This window comes from Osmia lignaria, chromosome 9 (genome assembly GCF_051020975.1).
Source record: "Osmia lignaria lignaria isolate PbOS001 chromosome 9, iyOsmLign1, whole genome shotgun sequence".
Lineage (NCBI taxonomy): Eukaryota > Metazoa > Arthropoda > Insecta > Hymenoptera > Megachilidae > Osmia > Osmia lignaria.
Genome location: NC_135040.1, coordinates 5,381,931 through 5,399,132, shown reverse-complemented (window position 1 = coordinate 5,399,132; position 17,202 = coordinate 5,381,931). Strand labels below are relative to the sequence as shown.

The 17,202-nt window shown below is 39.3% G+C and overlaps 4 protein-coding genes across 13 annotated transcripts in view; 3 read left to right on the top strand and 1 right to left on the bottom strand.

The window, feature by feature from the left end:
• Ae2 (anion exchange protein Ae2) overlaps positions 1-2,313 on the top strand; it is a 28,839-nt gene extending 26,526 nt beyond the window's left edge. For all 9 annotated transcript variants that reach the window (XM_076689955.1, XM_034315098.2, XM_034315116.2 and 6 more), the window contains one exon: positions 26-2,313. In XM_076689955.1, coding sequence (XP_076546070.1) covers positions 26-698 — 673 coding nt within the window. In that variant the 3' untranslated portion in view covers positions 699-2,313. The remainder of the gene's footprint in view (positions 1-25) is intronic.
• A 587-nt stretch (positions 2,314-2,900) lies between these two features.
• Mos (proto-oncogene serine/threonine-protein kinase mos) lies at positions 2,901-4,543 on the top strand. Its single transcript, XM_034315172.2, has 4 exons — positions 2,901-3,458; positions 3,534-3,724; positions 3,802-4,184; positions 4,241-4,543. Exons 1-4 carry the CDS (start codon positions 3,352-3,354, stop codon positions 4,541-4,543), a joined length of 984 nt encoding a protein of 327 aa, XP_034171063.1. The 5' UTR covers positions 2,901-3,351.
• On the bottom strand, positions 4,535-5,203 carry LOC117600183 (U6 snRNA-associated Sm-like protein LSm5). Its single transcript, XM_034315251.2, has 3 exons — positions 5,062-5,203; positions 4,785-4,981; positions 4,535-4,685 (listed from the first exon to the last, which is right to left on the bottom strand). The coding sequence occupies exons 1-3, from the start codon at positions 5,105-5,107 to the stop codon at positions 4,653-4,655; spliced, it is 276 nt and encodes a 91-aa protein (XP_034171142.1). The 5' UTR covers positions 5,108-5,203; the 3' UTR covers positions 4,535-4,652.
• A 122-nt stretch (positions 5,204-5,325) lies between these two features.
• Positions 5,326-16,614, top strand: LOC117600137 (uncharacterized). 2 transcript variants are annotated; one of them, XM_034315146.2, is made up of 6 exons: positions 5,326-7,304; positions 11,563-11,671; positions 14,574-14,906; positions 15,118-15,350; positions 15,463-15,777; positions 15,877-16,614. In XM_034315146.2, exons 1-6 carry the CDS (start codon positions 7,009-7,011, stop codon positions 16,115-16,117), a joined length of 1,527 nt encoding a protein of 508 aa, XP_034171037.1. In that variant the 5' UTR covers positions 5,326-7,008; the 3' UTR covers positions 16,118-16,614. The 2 variants fall into 2 exon arrangements, with proteins under 2 accessions (XP_034171037.1, XP_034171048.1); XM_034315157.2 differs by lacking the exon at positions 5,326-7,304 and adding an exon at positions 10,648-11,008.
• Positions 16,615-17,202: the final 588 nt, after the last annotated feature.

Here is a 17,202-nt window from a genome sequence, read left to right as displayed (position 1 = left end):
AGTAATATTTTCCTTTCTTTTACAGGTTAATCATCGACAAGAAAGAGCGAAAACTTCGTAAGGGTAATGGCTACCACATGGATATAGTGGTAGTGTGTTTGATGAACGTTGGCTGTGGTTTAATGGGCGCCCCGTGGTGTTGCGCTGCCTCGGTCAGATCACTGACACACGTGTCGGCGGTGACGGTGATGTCCCGCACTCACGCTCCTGGTGACAAACCGCACATTGTTGAGGTAAAGGAGCAAAGAGTGAGCGCTTTATTGGTCGCTATATTGGTCGGCGTGAGCGTGTTGATGGCGCCACTGTTGCGCCGTGTACCAATGTCCGTCCTATTGGGAGTGTTTCTCTACATGGGTATATCCTCGACAACCGGCGTACAACTGTTCGACCGCGTTAAGCTGTTCTTCATGCCGGTTAAACACCATGGCACGGCCAATTACGTTCGACGCGTGCAAACTTATAAGATGCACATCTTCACCCTCGTACAGATTCTGTGCCTGGCTATACTGTGGATCGTGAAGAGCACCAGGGCGGCCTTGGCGTTTCCGTTCTTCCTCATTCTTATGATACCTCTAAGGGCTCAGATGAGCTACTTTTTTACCGCGGCCGAGCTACGGGCACTCGACAGCAAAGGATCGGAACACGAGAGCACAGAGGACGAGCCAGATTTTTACGAAGAAGCTCCGTTACCTGGTTAGATAGTGCCTTATTCAACCTTTCCTTTATTATACACCACCTCTCCTCTCCTTCCTCCTCCTTCTACCTCTATTGGTTTTCCTTCTACCCTTTCCACATCCTTTATTCTCCATTGTTTTCAGATCTGTTCGTGCTTTCTGTCACGTGCACATACACTCCTATCACGTATCGTAGAAGGACACTTGAATTACTATAGCGTGAAGAATTTTCTCGGAAAGTCTATTTTCGTGAAAGAGCAAATATCTATACCGATGAGGATTAAGAAAAGGGACGTAGATAAGGGAATAGATAAGCGGGGGAATTTTAATTCCCAGAGCTGGGTTAACTCGTTAAATTCGAAAAATTTATTTTTTACTACAAAATTTGTAAATAATCGATAACGATATCGCGAGATGAAACGGTTGCAAATGCGTTTCTTGTTACGTGTATCTTAGATATGTGTTGGTACTTGACATTAAACTTTATCAAATCTTGTTGATCGTACATGATTATAAACGATAAAAGGCATGGTTGATTAAAAAATATACTAAAATCAATAAAAGGCTCACTTGCAGATAATAAAAGACAGAAAAACTATTAAACGCCTACACGTTATCTAATATATTCGTAATGAATGCTTGAGATTCGTTTCATCTTTCTTTAATTCGGTGGGAAAAAGGTGCCTCAGAGTGCCTCTAAAATAAAAAAATAGAATGGTGATGAACGACACGTTGCTCAGGAAAATTTATCGCGCATAGGCACACGGAATACAAGAGTGCCAAATCAAAAGATGGTAAATTACTTAAATGGTGCTGGTCCGTCTACACGGAGGTAACATAGGCGAATGAAACTAAGTCTTTTATAAAGAAATATCCGAATAGTTCTCATTAACTGTTCTCGTCGATGAATATTATATATCTGTAATTTCTTTGGGACCGTAACTCATTAGCACTGCGTGCAAAAAATTACAATCATTTAGCAATATCCGTTGAGTATGTGCTCTAAAATTACTATATCTAGATGAAGATGGTATTTTATAACAACTTAAGAAATGAACCTAAATGTTAGGAGAATGTAAAGAAAAAAGAAAAAACAAAGATATAGTTTGTACCGTGTTTCAACTATAAATAGTTGATAGGTCAGATTTATTGTCCTGCCAATTACAAACCAATTCATCTGTCGCTGAAATTTATTTTCATAAATAAAATCTTCTATTAATGGTTCTTTTACAAACTTCTTGGCAATACTTTTACAACATTCAATTGCTATAGATATATTTTCTATATTATATAAGAAAAGCAGTTCATCATCATGTAATAACGTACGTTTTATTTGTTCGTTTATATTACATGAACATTTATTGGTTCGATAATTTTGAAGATTGAAATTTCAAACGATATTCAGGAAATGAATATTCTTTTTTGATTTTTAATTTAAAAAATACGCGTTTTGTTGCACAACCGCAGCAATTTGCAGAAAAGGTACTATCAACAACATTTAGAAAAGTACCTGACAACATTATTAAACCCAGAGGAAAACAGCTTCAAGGTTGAAGCATTTAAAGAACTACTTCCGAAAAAACTTGGGTCGCCTTTAAGTCACGTTTACTATATGCAGTTTTTATTTAACTCAGTCGTGTACTTATTTAAACATAGTATATAAGCGAAATTAAAGTTAATGAAACTAAACTGTGCAGGTGATAAAACTCCTTTAAATACTTACCTTATACTTTATTTTCAATGTAAGAAGTGATCAGTATTGGTAGGTATTTTGCCTCGGTAACTATATTAGTTTTACAATAGTAGTGCGGTATTTCAAATGTAAAGTTTCTACACTTTAAATGAGACCAAGCTGTAATAATAATAATAATACATCATTGTATGTTAAATCCGTGCAATAAAAGAAAAAAAGAAGAAATAAGGGAATGAATATTTTAGATGCTGTTACAAAGAAAAAAGACATTCTATTTTTAATTGGTTAACATATTTTGCTAATCTGCTAGGTACTTTATCAAATAATTATCAATTTTAATCTTACTATTATTGTAAACAAAAGAACAAAATATATAATCACATTACTTATTACTACTTATTTATATACCAATATTAGTTACAAATCAACATTCTGCTGCATAATTGTGATAGAAATTCATGGCTGCTATAAAAAATATCGGCAGTACTTATGTGCATGTACTATTAGCATGAAGTTTTTAACACAGGATTTTATTAGATACAACAATTATATCTAGTATATTAACATGTTATTGTATACATACCACTGATATTACTTATTACTGAGAGATTATCTAAATAAGTATCAATTGTTATGAGTTCATTAAAGAGTTGTACATAATCTAGTTATCATACAGTATTACAGAGTAATAATTAGTAATAGGAACTTAGTAGACAAACTTTATGCCTTATATTAGAAAACAGAGAAATAAAACGTATTAATTCCCCCTCTATTTTTGTAACCTTCTGAAATTATATCCTTACAATTAAAACATTTAATTATCATTAAGATATAATAATCTACAGTAATTTCATGCTTTTGGTATATTATTTGCTATTGCTTAGTAACTGTGTACAATTGTGGCTCTTACTTAATACCATTCACCATATAAAAAATGTTTGTTTTCATTATGGTGTCTATTAATCCACTAGAAATGAGACAAATATGTATTGTTCCTGTTACAAATACAGTTGCAAAATGGCTTCACCACAAAGGCTAGCAACTAAGTTGTATAATATATCACCCCGTTTGCTAAAGAATGTGGAAAAAAGGTAATGAAAATTTTGAAGAAATATAAAACTTAATTTCAATAAATCAGAAATGTCTTATGTATTTTTCCATTATAGACAATTCTTAAGTCCAACAACTCCAGCTAGAAATACTTATAAACGAAATATCGAAAACAAGGATCAATTATCTCCTTTTAATCTTGATACCCCTAATAGGAGAAAGATATTACAAGATGGTCTTCCCGCCAAACGTGGTAAAGTACTCGGAAGCGGTGGGTTTGGTACTGTGTATAAGGCGTTTTACAAAGGTAGAATATATTCATTTTCTCGAGTAAATTACTGCTGAGCATTTTATTTAAGGCAATTTTTAATATCGAATTAATAGGTGATCAAGTAGCAGCTAAAATGATGCAAACAGAAAAGTGTTCCAGTGCCCTGAGCTCTGAAAAACATGCCTCTTTTTTAAAACATTCTAATATAGTAAAAGTATTGATAGTAGAACAAGGTGTTTCTTTATCTTTAATTGCAATGGAATTATGTGGTCCTACTTTACAAGATCGTTTAGACGAAACGGCATTAACTAAATTTGAAAGAGTTTCCATATTAAGAGATGTGACTAGTGCATTACAATTTTGTCACAATGCTGGCATTGTTCATGCAGATGTTAAGCCTAAGAACATCTTAATGTCTGCAGATGGTTTATCAAAACTTACTGACTTTGGTAGTTCTGTATCAGTAGGAGAACCAAGTGAAATTACAGAATTTCATGTATGTGTCTATGATTTAAACATATTTATTGCTTATTACATAAAATTTTACCCTAGGGTACACCAGGGTATACTGCTCCAGAAGTGTTAAAAGGAAATAGACCAACTCCTGCAGCAGATATTTATTCTTTAGGTATTGTAGCTTGGCAAATGATATCTAGAAAATTACCATTTGCTGGGTTACACAGTCACACAATTATATATATTTCTGCAAAGGGAAGCCGACCCAAAGATGATGACAGTGATGATGAATTTAATGGTGTGTATAAAACACTGTACAGGAAAATGTGGTCACAGAATGCTATTGACAGACCCACAACTAATGAAATAATAAGTAAGATCAATACAATGATTGCTTAGTGCTGTTTATTTAAATAATATCTTTTTCTCCCATGTTTCTTATCTTTAGTATGTACGTTTAAATTAATGCTTATATTTTTATTGTACAAAACATAGCAAATGTTTTATTTTATGTATCAGGCATTTCTCCACCAGGTACAAGCTGCAATAAAAAACGATTGATGATAGAAATATACATTTTCAAGTTATATTAAACTTGCTGGAACAATAAAATGTTTAAGCAACTCAAACGGCTACTTACCATTGTAATATTACTTCCATTGAGCAAAATTTGATCAAGTTTAGTTACTCTTCGGCCTTCAGGAGTTGCTTCGCTTTCTGTCACATCTTCCAAAAGCATATTTACAAAGTCGTCAAAACCCAACAATGTGCCGACAATTTCTTTATCATTTTTCATAATAATGTGTATACGAGAACCAATACATTTGTCAACTAATTCTGTAAATTAATATTGCAAAACGATGTAGGATTCAAAAGAAGTGAGGTTAGAAATATGCCGTAAATAAAATGGATCTTACCTAAGGGCAATAGCGTCGATGGATTTGTACTGACAGAACTCGTCATAATGGAGGTACTGGCTGGATATGAGATAAGTAAAAATAAAAATAATAATAGAGCTTTGCGATTTACTTATTCTTTTATACAATTTTAAATTGATTTCTATTTCAATGAGAAATAGCGGGAACGACCATCATTACAGTTCAAATAATGCTTGAAAACACGACTGCTACTGCTATGCCATCTATGCAATACAATAGGTAGGTATTCCAACAATATGATCAGTGTTCTAGGAAATATAGGGAAATCAGGATTAAAATTTTGCACCTTGTCAAAACTTTGTACCGGTTCGATGATTTTAATTGATGTTACAGATATTTGTAGCATTACAGTGTATCTAGAGTATTCTTTTTAAAAGAAAGTGTATTCTCATTACAATTATTCGTTTGTCGCAGTGTATCATCGAAAGGTGTAAAGTAATTTGCTCTCGTTGAAAGAGAACTAACCTCTCTTTTATTAAAAATATCGTTATTTCTCAAACAAAGAATGGATTGAAAGTGTCGGATGTGATGCGGTGTTTATTCCAATGGCGGTAAAAGAACAGCTCGTCATTCCTCGAAGCAGTGGTTTCAAAAACGGCAACTATTTTCCCGGACGAAGATCAAAGGGAGAAGGCTAAAGGATCTACCTGTGACCTGTTTCCATCCAAGGGACATTCATTGGTCAACGTCGGTGTGTATACCTGCGGCGAACGCGCAGTAGCGCAGGTATAGGTATATCCTTTCTCGCATGCCCCTTCCTTGCAACAGGACAAAGCGGCTTCGTTGGTTCCCGTTACGGCAGACTTCGGTTGTGGCTCGCAAAAGAAAGGCGGAACGGCGGAAAAATCTGGTGGAAGCGTGCGCGGAAGGATCTCGGTTAAATTAAAATCATCTTTGGCGATCAGTGTCTCGTGTGCTGTTCTCGTACGAAGTGGACGATTCCAGGTAGTGGTGTACAATCGTGTTCACCGCGCATGGTCCGTCGAGAAGAACCACCCTGCTTTTCCTAATTACTTTAATTACAAAGACGAGCCTATTCGACGTGCACAGTCTGTATCCGGTGTTTCCGAAGAGGTGTAGTGTTTAAGGTAGATATTGTCCGCGTATAAGAATCGAATGAAAATGGCGGCCTAAATCTGATCGGTGATTGAACTCGTCGATCGTTTTCGTGGCGGTAGATTGAACGGATTCTTTAGCTGCTCGCGTAAACGTGGCTTCGTCCATGGCAAGGATACGTTCTGTTGATTCTGTTGAATGGTGGAAGCCGGCACGATTACTCGCGGATCGCGCTACGATATTTTGCTAAAAAAAAAAAGGTTCCGAGTCGAAGCCGATTAAAGAAAGAGGAGAAACCGAAAGGCTGGCATGATCCGCGATACGCTTAGGAATGCATATCAACGCACGAATGAACGTAACGGGTGGTTCGTTGAGAGGTCCGTTACCTTCGGTGTTTCGTGAGACGTCAACGTGCTCGTGTTGCCGCTTGAAATCAAGAGAGTGTGCAGCGTCGACTTAACAAAGATATCGATTAATCGAACGCGTCGCGGCGATTACGGTTGTCCTTCTAAAGATCGTCGATCGTAAGAAGAGAAATCGAGGCAGAGACATCGAGCGATGAACTAGAACGTAGAAGGCGAGTAGAAATTCTAGTTTGCCGCGAACAAGCGGAGAAAAAGAAGGAATCTTCGTAGACGTTCGAGGGAGGTGAATCTCGATATGAGAATCGGTGGATCGCAAGAATTCAAAGTGTCGAATGAGAAGAGGTAGTAAGAGATTGGTCCGCATGGGAGTAGCGAGAAGCGGTAGATCATCTTTGTCGATTCCTTCGGGCTGTCGAGGTCGTGGCAACGAGAACGAAGGAGGAAAAAGAGGACGGCCGTCTATCCAGGCCGTGGAAAAATCGAGCGTGCAGTGGTCGGTCGAACGATGGCGACAACAACCGGTAGATACGGTGCTATGGAGATGAGACATTCAAAAAGCGAGGATCTCCTCGGTGTGATCGGTGGTTCGCGATCTCCGAGTCCTAGCGTGGCTTTGCCGAGCACGGCCTCCGAGGACGACCTTATCGCGGCCAGCGCCCTTCACGAGGCTACTGACACCACCGTGAAACCTGCCTGTCCCTTGTTATCCTCGAGGGTCGCAGGAGCAGCTGGTATCCCGGCAGATCGCATCGATCCCGAGGATTCTATCCGGGATATCGTCACGGAGAACGATCTGTACAGGTACGTACGAAATTCTATCAGTTTTCTCTTTCTTCCACTCGTATTTACATTCGCTTGCGTAATTTTTAACGCTCACAAGTTAATCGCTTTCGTGCGTGTCAAGTTTTATCAACAGAGAGATTACTTCCTTTCTCAAAGACGATCAAAAAGTTTCCTAGTTTCTATTTAACGATTATTTCCTTTGTCATCGGTAGCCATTCTTCTCTAATCGCTCGATTTTTCTTCTTCCACGCGTCATAGTAAGTATCTCGTTTTTCCGTAAACGATCTTTCGACCTTACCGATTGACGTAGCGCTTTTTATTTACGCGTCCGACTAATGAGATCACCGATTGTTATCGATATTTATCACAGCAAACGCACCTTCCTCGGGTAAGTTGCTTCGAGTCGAAATTAGACCTACATTTTGCAACTCTTTTATCTTTTCCGCAATCGGACCGCTTATGCTGTCCAAACAGCTCCAAGATAAGGCTCATTGATATTAGGTAAAAATCATGTACAAGGTGTTCAGAGAAAAAGAAGTTTATTTTCGTTTGACCTTTACACCACCGCTAATAAGAAAACCATGTAACCTTTCTAAAGAATCTACATACGTATTTAGGCTGGAGGTCTTTCAGACGCCTCACCCTGTATATTCAGTGTACAAGTAATCCTCTGAAGCGTAAACGTCGCAATAAAAGCGGCTGAAATGAACGGTAAAGTAGAGGGAAACGAATAAAACGCAGATGTACCATTTCTCGGTAATTTATAACATGGAGAGCTCCTTTCGAAGCTGATATTATAGATTTGCAAGTCGTGCTACGGAGATCCGGCACTTTAATATGTATGTTGAGATCGTAAAGGCAGACGAAGGAGAGGAAGGTTCAGTTTAACGCAGCCTCGCTAGATTTCCCGCGTTTTTACGATTGCAGCTGGAACGCAGACGAGCATGCAGGTATGCACGGTTCGAACGATGCATGCTTGATTATTTCATAAACGATTGGACACGCGTCAAGGTAGTTCGACGTGGCAAGAGAATTGCAGTAGGATGATTCGATATTTTCAATCCGATTATTCCGATTGCTGTAAATTTGCATGCCTGTTTTCTTATTAAACTTCTTCTTTCGAACCGTAAGCTAGAAGTAAGTACCTATAGTTTCTCGATTATTCAGAGAGTATTGGAAAATCCGTTTCCGGGTTGGCTCTGTTGCGACAAGTTCGATTTAGTCGATGACGTTGAATCATTGACAAACTATTCGAGTTGGCTGACGAATGCAAGCGAGCGAGCGAGCGAGCGAGCGCGTGTATTTAAAAACGGAAAGCGAGGAGCATTTCTTTTTTAATGAAGAAGGAGCGGCTTCCGTAGGAGCGCGAACCGCGTTCTCAATGAAAATGGTGTTTCGTAGGAAATTACCAGCAGCTTCGTGGCCACTCGAAACGCGATATGATCGATGCAATTAATCAACCTGCCGGTAATTCTCTTTATAATTAGAGACGGTTATCGTTGTTATTTGTAAAACGAATCGATACCACGGTTGGAAAATTTTAATATTTTATTCCCGTCTGATGGTTAAGATTCTGCGAGGCGAACACGCGAAGAATAATGCACGTAGAACAGGTAAAAATACAAGTTGCGAATAATCTATAAATAAGCTTTCATTTTTTACAAATTGCTATTCGATAGCTAGGGGTTCGTTGTTGGACGTCATTCGAACAATGTTGAATAATTGATATTTTTGTTGCGTGTCCAGTCTAATTTTACAAAATTGTTTCGCGCCGTTGAGAAGGACGTCTGAAAGGCTTTCGGGTCAAAATCATTCGCGTATATATGACAGCGGACGCGTATTTGAGAAACACGCTGTTCTAAATAAAGACACGCGACACGACCGTGAGGCTTCCTCGTTTCGAGCAGAAAGGTTAAGGGAAGCGGCGCTGAAAATCGGGGCGGTTTGTCCATCGCTGTATTTCGGTTGAGGTCAAACCGGTGGAATGGGTGAAAAAAGGAAGAAGGGTTGGTCATCGGGCCGGGGCTATCTTTAGCTCTGTTCTTTGCTTCACAATAGTCGACCAGTTTAGCTGGGACTGGCATGGTTCGATAGTAAAGTACAGTGGTCACGCATCAGGAACCTCCTTGATTGTCGACTACTGTATAGATCAGGGGTGGGCAAATAGCGGCCCTCTAAGAGTTTTTTTCTAGCCCGCCAAGACAGTCAGAAAAATCCGCCTTGAACCGAGATTTCCTTCCTATACGCGACCGAAGATTCGTTTCATATTTAAATATATTGATTTTTATGGTACAATTTATACCTTTCTGAATTGCAAAGTTAACTAATGAATGCAATCATTTTAAAAGGTGCAGCTCTCCGCTAACCTCTGCTTCCACAAAGTGGTCCCCGAGCCAAAACAATTGCCCACCCCTGGTATAGATGACAGAGATCGATAGAATATGGATTCCTATTTTTAGTCTTGGCTGGAAAAGAGAAATTCTTATAGGTCATTAGAAATTAGTAATCTAAATGGTTGAAAACCACTGCTCTAAAGTGATCCCTATGTATGTTCAACAAATTCAATTTCGTCCATAAAAAGCACTTTTCTTGTTGCAAGCCTTTGTTCCATATTTCCCAGACTCCAGATTTAGGCTTGAATTTATTTATAGATGCACGTGTAATAATATGTGTGCTAGCATTGTCCATTATCGTTTGGTTCATTCATGAAAATGCATTGTCCCGTTTAAAGGAACGGAGACGGCCTCGAAATCTTCATGAATAACGACGGAAAATAATTGCTATTGCGCGTTCCTTACTTCGAATCATGCAATGTTAGCTGCCTGATTTATTCGAGATCTCTGTTTACGATTAGAAGGAAGTTATTTGTATAATAACCTATAGATCTGTATGGTTAAATAATCAGATGCATGCGATTAAAGGCAGTTGTGCTCCACAAAACTATTGTCGGGATACATAGTTGTTTGCAAATCTGAAACGCGTTGTAATAGTAGACTCTATAAGAAAGGAAAATTATTTCTATAGCGCTTTGTCCAGATCTTTTATGGAGGTCCTAACTTAGACTCTCCCGAAATTCTTCGGAGGCCACAGGGAAAAGGCTCCCCTTGCACTTACTTACCTTTAACCGAGAGGATTTTACGATGCAATTTTTAAAATAGTATTTGAAATATACGCGTTACAATAGTTTTCGTAAAAATAACAAGTATTCTTTTTTTTTCTTTTTTTTTTTTTTCGAATTCGATCAATTTACGTGATCCATAGTTGCATTGCTATCGATTGCAAGTCGCAATCGCGTCACCTTCGCTACCGATCTAGAATTACCAATCGAGTTAATATTAATCAGGTTTCGCTAGTGTCACCTAAAGGAGACTCGGTCCAGGAAGGTGTGACGATCGTGGCGGAGAGTAGTTGGTAAAACTGACCCGGAAGGTGCAGTCGAACAGAAGATCATTGTTGGATCTCGAGGAGAGAACACGCTGGTATCGAGGAATCGTGAAAGCGAAAGTATTCGAAAGAGAATGGACGAGTTGCTGTCTGTTTATCTGGTTGTGGTGTGCGAGTATCAGTGAAACATTGAGTCTCGTTCGAAGAGAAAAAGAGGCAGACAGAGGAAGTTTCGGAGAGTCGGGATTATAACCAAGAAGATCCAGAAGAGAGCCGAAGAGAAATCGATTGAAACGTGGAACGAGTACCACTCCAGGGTGCAACACCATGACCGAGAGGTCGTCTTCCTAGTTACATTATTTCGATATGTACTCGCTCGTATTCGCTCGTCCCCAGTCCTCGTCGCGTTCGTTAGGCCCGCGTGGGAGTTGAGTCGGTTTCCGGTTTCCAACGCGATACATCTCTAACGAAAGATTGGGAAAGTTGAGAGGTTGATAAGCAAATGGGATTACAGTGAGAATTAGATGAGATAAGATGCCGAGCGTTGTTTCAGGAATTGTTACAGCCAGGGTGTGAATCGTCTAATTAATCTCCCTTGTTACGTGCCCGAAGAGAAATTAGTTGAAAATGTTTGGAATGTAAATTGTAAAGTTCGTAGAAAACTGTTAATTGGATTGAAAATGTTCAAATTGCAGGTTACAATAGGGTGACTTTATGGACACAAATTACGGGATTTTATTGCCTGCTATTAGTATTAATCACTGTGCTTAAATTTCGAAACTTTATTATACCATCACTTTATGAAACAAGCATGGAATACTTTTGAAATTTACTTCGAGTAATAAAACGATAAAAGCCAGATTTCAAACTAATAGATTTGAAATATTTACAGGTTCGTGTTGTTCAAACGCCACTACGACAAGTACGTCGCCCTGGCCGCCAAGTACGAGGAAGCTAAGGGTGTCGCATATTACTTGGAAGAACGTTATCACGAGGTTAAGGTACGTAGAATTATATGATAAGATATAGTTACAGCCACTCGAACCCGTCTACCTTTTCAGCAATCAATAATACGTAAGACAGCGTAAACTGTTGAACACGGGACTGTTGTAAACGGTGAAACGCGACGAAGCCGTAAAAGAATCGTCGAACTGTATATCCCCGCATAGTATCACGTAAAGAAAGCGTGTGATGTAATTTGCTTCGGTATTTCGTAAACTCGAATAAGATTTAACGTGACTCTAATTGGATTTATATTCATTGAAATTATCTTCGGTAATCTTATACGATCAGCAAAGTCCGTGTTGAGAACCACTGTCATAAATAATTAATATTAACTTATACAAGTACTGTGTATCAGCGTGATTAATTCTCGAGACGATCGCAACAGAGAGATACGAGAAGTCCTTCCGCGATTTTGTTAGTCTCATTGATGCTATCTGCCTTGTAAGAGTTTACTTCTCCCGGAGTGAAATCAAGTCTCGCAATATTATCCGCAAAAATGTGGAAGAGAAAACAGGCTTCTACCACGAGAGACTGCTTGAAAAAGAAGAAAGAAATATGTACCTATACCGATAAGATGCCACTCCCATTGTCGACTCGAGGAGAAAATTTGCCAGCGAGAGAAAAGATGCTTCCAATTCCTCTTATAAATCATTTCGTATTCCATGTCTCTTTTTTCTTTCTTTTTTTTTAAATATTTACGTATGTCTACTAGTTTCGTTCTTACTCAGTTTGAATGGTACGTTAATTCAGGACAAGGTAGACATTAATAACTAGGATTTCCCATGTCGAGTGTTCGTACCGTTTCTAGTACTTTCACACACTCTTTAGGAGGTAATTTTATAGCGACTTCCCATTGTGAATAATTTCCCATTGGTAGAAACGTGTAAAAGCTAAGGACAATGTTTCCCGTTGACTGACAGTAGAAACAACCGTGTCTATTATAAGAGAGTGGAAATATTGCAATTGGGCCCTATGCTGGGCGGATTAGGATGTAATACCGTAGAAAGATAGAAAGGCAATACTGTACTTGGACCCTAGGCTGCGCTAGTCCAAGCTTAGTACGCACCCTCATAAACCACGTTGAAGAATTAAAAGAAGGGACAGCAGCAATATTGTACTTAGACCTTATACCGTATTAGTCGAGGATCAAGATGTACCCCTTGTAAAACTGTTTGGAATCTTCGAAGAAAGTAAAAGCAACGGAGGATACTGGAGGAGTGGAGGATTGAAGCGTTGTGAAGAAAGCAGGTGTAGCAAAGAGAAGAATGGAAACGACGGTCTTCGAGGGGGCTGGTTAGGAAGGAAGGCCACGTTCTTTGGTTTCTCCCATGTCCCATAGGCCATAGACACAGGTTTTCCCCTTGGCCTTCCACTGGCTGCCCGACCACTTGTATGTCTGCTGCATGTCCGTTTCTCGCCGCAGGATCGATCGTGATCGTGTACCGAAAGGAAACCGCAGAAACAGAACCGTGTCTCGAGATCCCTTCGAAAAGCAGAGCAACAGAAATGGTTACGTTTCGTTACACCGGCTTTTTCTTCTGCGGTTTTGCATCTTATCTTCCTGCTCGTTTTCTCTGCCTGTCATTGTTGTTTATCTTCTTTTTTTTTTCTCTTCTCAGCTTTCTTCGGTTTCTTTCCACCTCTTCCTTCGCGACAGAAGCCTCGACATGCTTCAGCCTGGTCTATAATGGCGTTCATCAACCTCTCGAGTCTAGCTTAGCTGGCTAAGTTGACCTACAATCTGGCATGTTGGGCGAGCAACGACAAACTACGTCACACGATCGCGATTAGACCGCGTTAGAATCCATTAAGTCTAGTTCTTTTTAATAGCTACTCGAGTCTAAACATGGGAACAATGGATGAGCTTTCTTGTCAAACGATAGATAGCTTTTACAAGTATTTAACTTACGTTTCGATTGAATATTAACAGTTCGTGTGGCACGTAGCGGGTCGTGTTACTCTCGAAAAGTGTCGACGATGCACTCGGAGCCTACCTTAGAACGATTCGGAATTTTCACTATAATACTTACAACTGTACTTGTTCGTATAACGGTTAAACATGTGGTCTGAATGAATTATACCCTGAATAAGTCGGGCTTTACACGTAGGTCGTCGATGACCGTCACCTATTCGTCGAGCAGAATTAAAATGCTCAATGACACGATACTCGTTAGTATTCGACTCGTCGCATCGAACAATGATTTATGATTAATCGGTTACGCAATCAGTTGGACAAGTTCTTCGCGAAGACGATAGTAGAATAGAGGATAAGGAATCAAAACCGTATCATTTTAATTCTTCTCCGGTGAAAATTCACACGTTATGCAAATATTACAAGTGTTTAAGTACTTGCACCTTGCCTTGCGTTGAATAAATTAGAAATTCATGAAACCGATTCAGTAAGTAATAACGCTTGCGGTTCTTTTTTTGTGCATAAAAATGTATAAGTAAGGCTTGTAAATCTATAAGTAGTTGGCGAATCGTTTGCAAAGAACGAACGTAATAGATGCGTCCCAATGCAGTGGCCATGAAATTAGATGCAACTCTGGAAGGCATTCTGTTCCATTCTCTTTTTTAATTAGGTTTATTATCTCCATGAATGTAACCCTGCCACCTATTGTTTCTGCTACTGGCTGATAGCCTATGGATTTATATCCGTTTCACTGATAAGTGTACTCCGATACTTTCCAAAGAAAAATGAAAACAATATAAATGCAAACTGTGTACACCTTTTCTGAGGCAGCTTCTATAAAGAAAGAGCGCAATGCAGTTATCAGAGTGCTATATGCTCAATTAAATGTATTATTAGTGTAATTATCGTACGGTTCATAATTTCTTTTATTTTCTTTTGTTATCTTCAAATAATTTAACTAATAAAAATTCTTTTGTTTGTTTAAGGCCGAGAGAGATAAATTGGAGGAGGCCCGGCGAAACTTGGAGAAACGATTAGAAGGATGCGAGGCAGAGCTCCGTGGCAAGGAAGACGAATTGTTTCTTCAGCTAGAGCGAAGCCTTCGTTTGGAGGAAGAGGTGGAAAGAGCAAAGAACGAACGGGACAGCTGCCTAGCTGCCCGTGATCGTCTGGACAGGCAACGCGAGGTAGCTTTGCGACGTCTGCAAATGCAACTAGCGCAAAACGAGATTACAAGGCAAACGCTTGAACGAGCACGGCAGGATGTCGTCAGACAGGCTACTGTTATACGCGCCGAGCGAGATGCTCTTGAAAGAGAGGTGAAAATCCATTGGCAAATATTCAGCGAATAGCGTATGAAATACATGTAGTATAGTTCTACATAAAAATAATAATATAAATGGGGAAGGGGTGATCTTTTATGTCGGATAAATAATGGGGGACCGTCGTCCCCTACGCTTCCTTTCATTACTGCATGTGGCTGTAATGTATTATGATGATATCGGCATGGAATATGTTCTCTGTTTGTAGAATGAAGTTTTAAAGGAGAAACTTCGCGTAGAACAAGGAGAATTAGGGGAGGAAAGACGAAGACGAGAAGAAGGCGTAGCAGCACTGACTCGAGAAACGATCACGTTGAGACACGCTGCAAGACACCTTCGTGCGGCTACTCTTCACGCCACAGCTTGCCGCCGTCGTCGACGATGTTCCGTGTGTCTGTACGCAAGACGTACTTTTGCAGAGATCGATGATTATCGCGACGAGTAAGAAAATTCATTCGTTCCTTCCCCATCAGATTTTCTTATCTTCCGATAACCGTGAACCTCCATATTCTCAAGATATCTTTAATGTACCATCTGTTTTTGAAATTTTCAGTGGCAATCTTTTCAAGTGCCTTCAAGTTCCGCTACAGGACCTACGCACCTGGTTACGTCCAAACGCAACGTCGACAACACCAACATCACGGGGACAAAGAACCAACTCACCGTTGGCCGATCGAGAAATAAGTTTTATCGACGATTCCAGCGTCGACAGTAGCGCTGGCGGAAGCAATGTGAGCAACAGTAGCAGCAGTAGCAATAGTGCTTCAGACGATGAGGCGTATCCAAGTACCCCAGTGGCTGAAATCTCGCTTTCGTCAGCCAATTCAAGCGCTCCGCCAACAGCTAGAGCATTTTCTTCCGATTCAGGGTTCGTTTGAAGATTTTGCTACCTCGAAATAATTCATTGCGAAAATTGAGTGGAATCGGTCAGCTATAAATTACACAAAAATGTTACATGTTCTTTCAGCTTTTCGTCGGAGATTGGAGATCGAAGATCACGATGCTATGAAAATGGGGGTAGTAGCACGAGTAGCAGCAGCGGTAAGAGCAGAAAGATCAGCGAGTCGCTTAGCTGCAGCGAGCCGGACGAACAGAGTACAGGAGGATTCACTCGGTCAAGATGGACCTCCTCGTTTCGCAAGTTGTTAGGGCGAAAACCGAAAACCAAATCAACGCCCGACCGTACCTCGCGAAGAAACGAAGACTGAGAAATGAATGAGCATAATATCAAGGAAAGGCATCGTGCACGAAACACGTAGTGCGAAATCACCGTGAAATTTAGTGCTCCCGCCCTTTTTCGGCTGCGTCATTGATCTATCGAAATCCTTTGCTCGGTCGGTAAAACATTCCAAAGGAACTCCTTCAGAGATAGAAATCAATTCGATCATACATTATAACTGCCAACACGTTGATATTATATTATATTATAATTATGAAGAATTCTCCTCTATCAGGTAACATCGAATTTAAAGAACGCGTTGAGGACCACAAGTTTCGGAGCTAAAACATGAAAAATTTTTCCTCGAAAAATCGATATTTGTAGTTCACTTTACCCGTGTTTCGTAGTTATTGACCCCTGATTTTTCGATCGTCCAAACTCGTAACATTATATAGAAATTGAAGTTTAAACATTTATTACAAATATAAACGATCGATCGAGTTAATATAAGTTTTGAAAAAAAAAAAAAGCGTGTTAATGAATATTGGGAGTTGAATAGTAAATTTTTTAAACGACTTGTTTCCAATTGGATAAGTAGAACGATCGTTATCGTTTGCGACGTGTTTCTGTTGTCATTTATACTGTTGTTGTTAGGGTGATTGTTGTCTTATTAGCCAAAGAACGTAGTACTCTATATAGAAGCGAACACTTCGATCGATCGAACGCTCTCTTTGACTCATTAGATAGATCGTAGAATTACAAGTGTTGAAAACTACAATCCACTTTAATGTCCAATGTATTTCTTTTTTTTTTCTCTCGTATACGACGGTATACGCGTACGTCGAAATTAAATAGACAACGTTAACTCGGATAACGAGTTTCTCTTAAAACTTATTCTATAATGTATACGTAATTAAACGAAGAAAACAAAATACGTTTAATTTAATTAGATCGGAACTGAAATATGTAAAAGAAGACATTGATAATTGGTTATCAAACACGTGAAAACATTGCGTTCAGGGTAATTAGTAACTTAATATTATCTTATTCCTAGAAATTCCACTTCAAGATCGTTTTAATTATTAGACGGATATCTTTTTCGATAGCTATTTTTGCTGGGTTCCTTTTATAAAT

Bases quoted from the DNA above. Each gene is read 5' to 3' on its own strand.
- LOC117600137 (XM_034315146.2), top strand. From the start codon at position 7,009: ATGGCGACAACAACCGGTAGATACGGTGCTATGGAGATGAGACATTCA. The intron at 14,907-15,117 runs GTGAAAATCCAT...CTCTGTTTGTAG, and splicing joins GAGATGCTCTTGAAAGAGAG to AATGAAGTTTTAAAGGAGAA. The intron at 15,778-15,876 runs GTTCGTTTGAAG...ATGTTCTTTCAG, and splicing joins GCATTTTCTTCCGATTCAGG to CTTTTCGTCGGAGATTGGAG.
- Mos (XM_034315172.2), top strand. From the start codon at position 3,352: ATGTATTGTTCCTGTTACAAATACAGTTGCAAAATGGCTTCACCACAA. The intron at 3,725-3,801 runs GTAGAATATATT...TCGAATTAATAG, and splicing joins GTATAAGGCGTTTTACAAAG to GTGATCAAGTAGCAGCTAAA. The intron at 4,185-4,240 runs GTATGTGTCTAT...ATTTTACCCTAG, and splicing joins GTGAAATTACAGAATTTCAT to GGTACACCAGGGTATACTGC.
- LOC117600183 (XM_034315251.2), bottom strand. From the start codon at position 5,107: ATGACGAGTTCTGTCAGTACAAATCCATCGACGCTATTGCCCTTAG. The intron at 4,982-5,061 runs GTAAGATCCATT...ATTAATTTACAG, and splicing joins ATCGACGCTATTGCCCTTAG to AATTAGTTGACAAATGTATT. The intron at 4,686-4,784 runs GTAAGTAGCCGT...TTTTTATTGCAG, and splicing joins ATGGAAGTAATATTACAATG to CTTGTACCTGGTGGAGAAAT.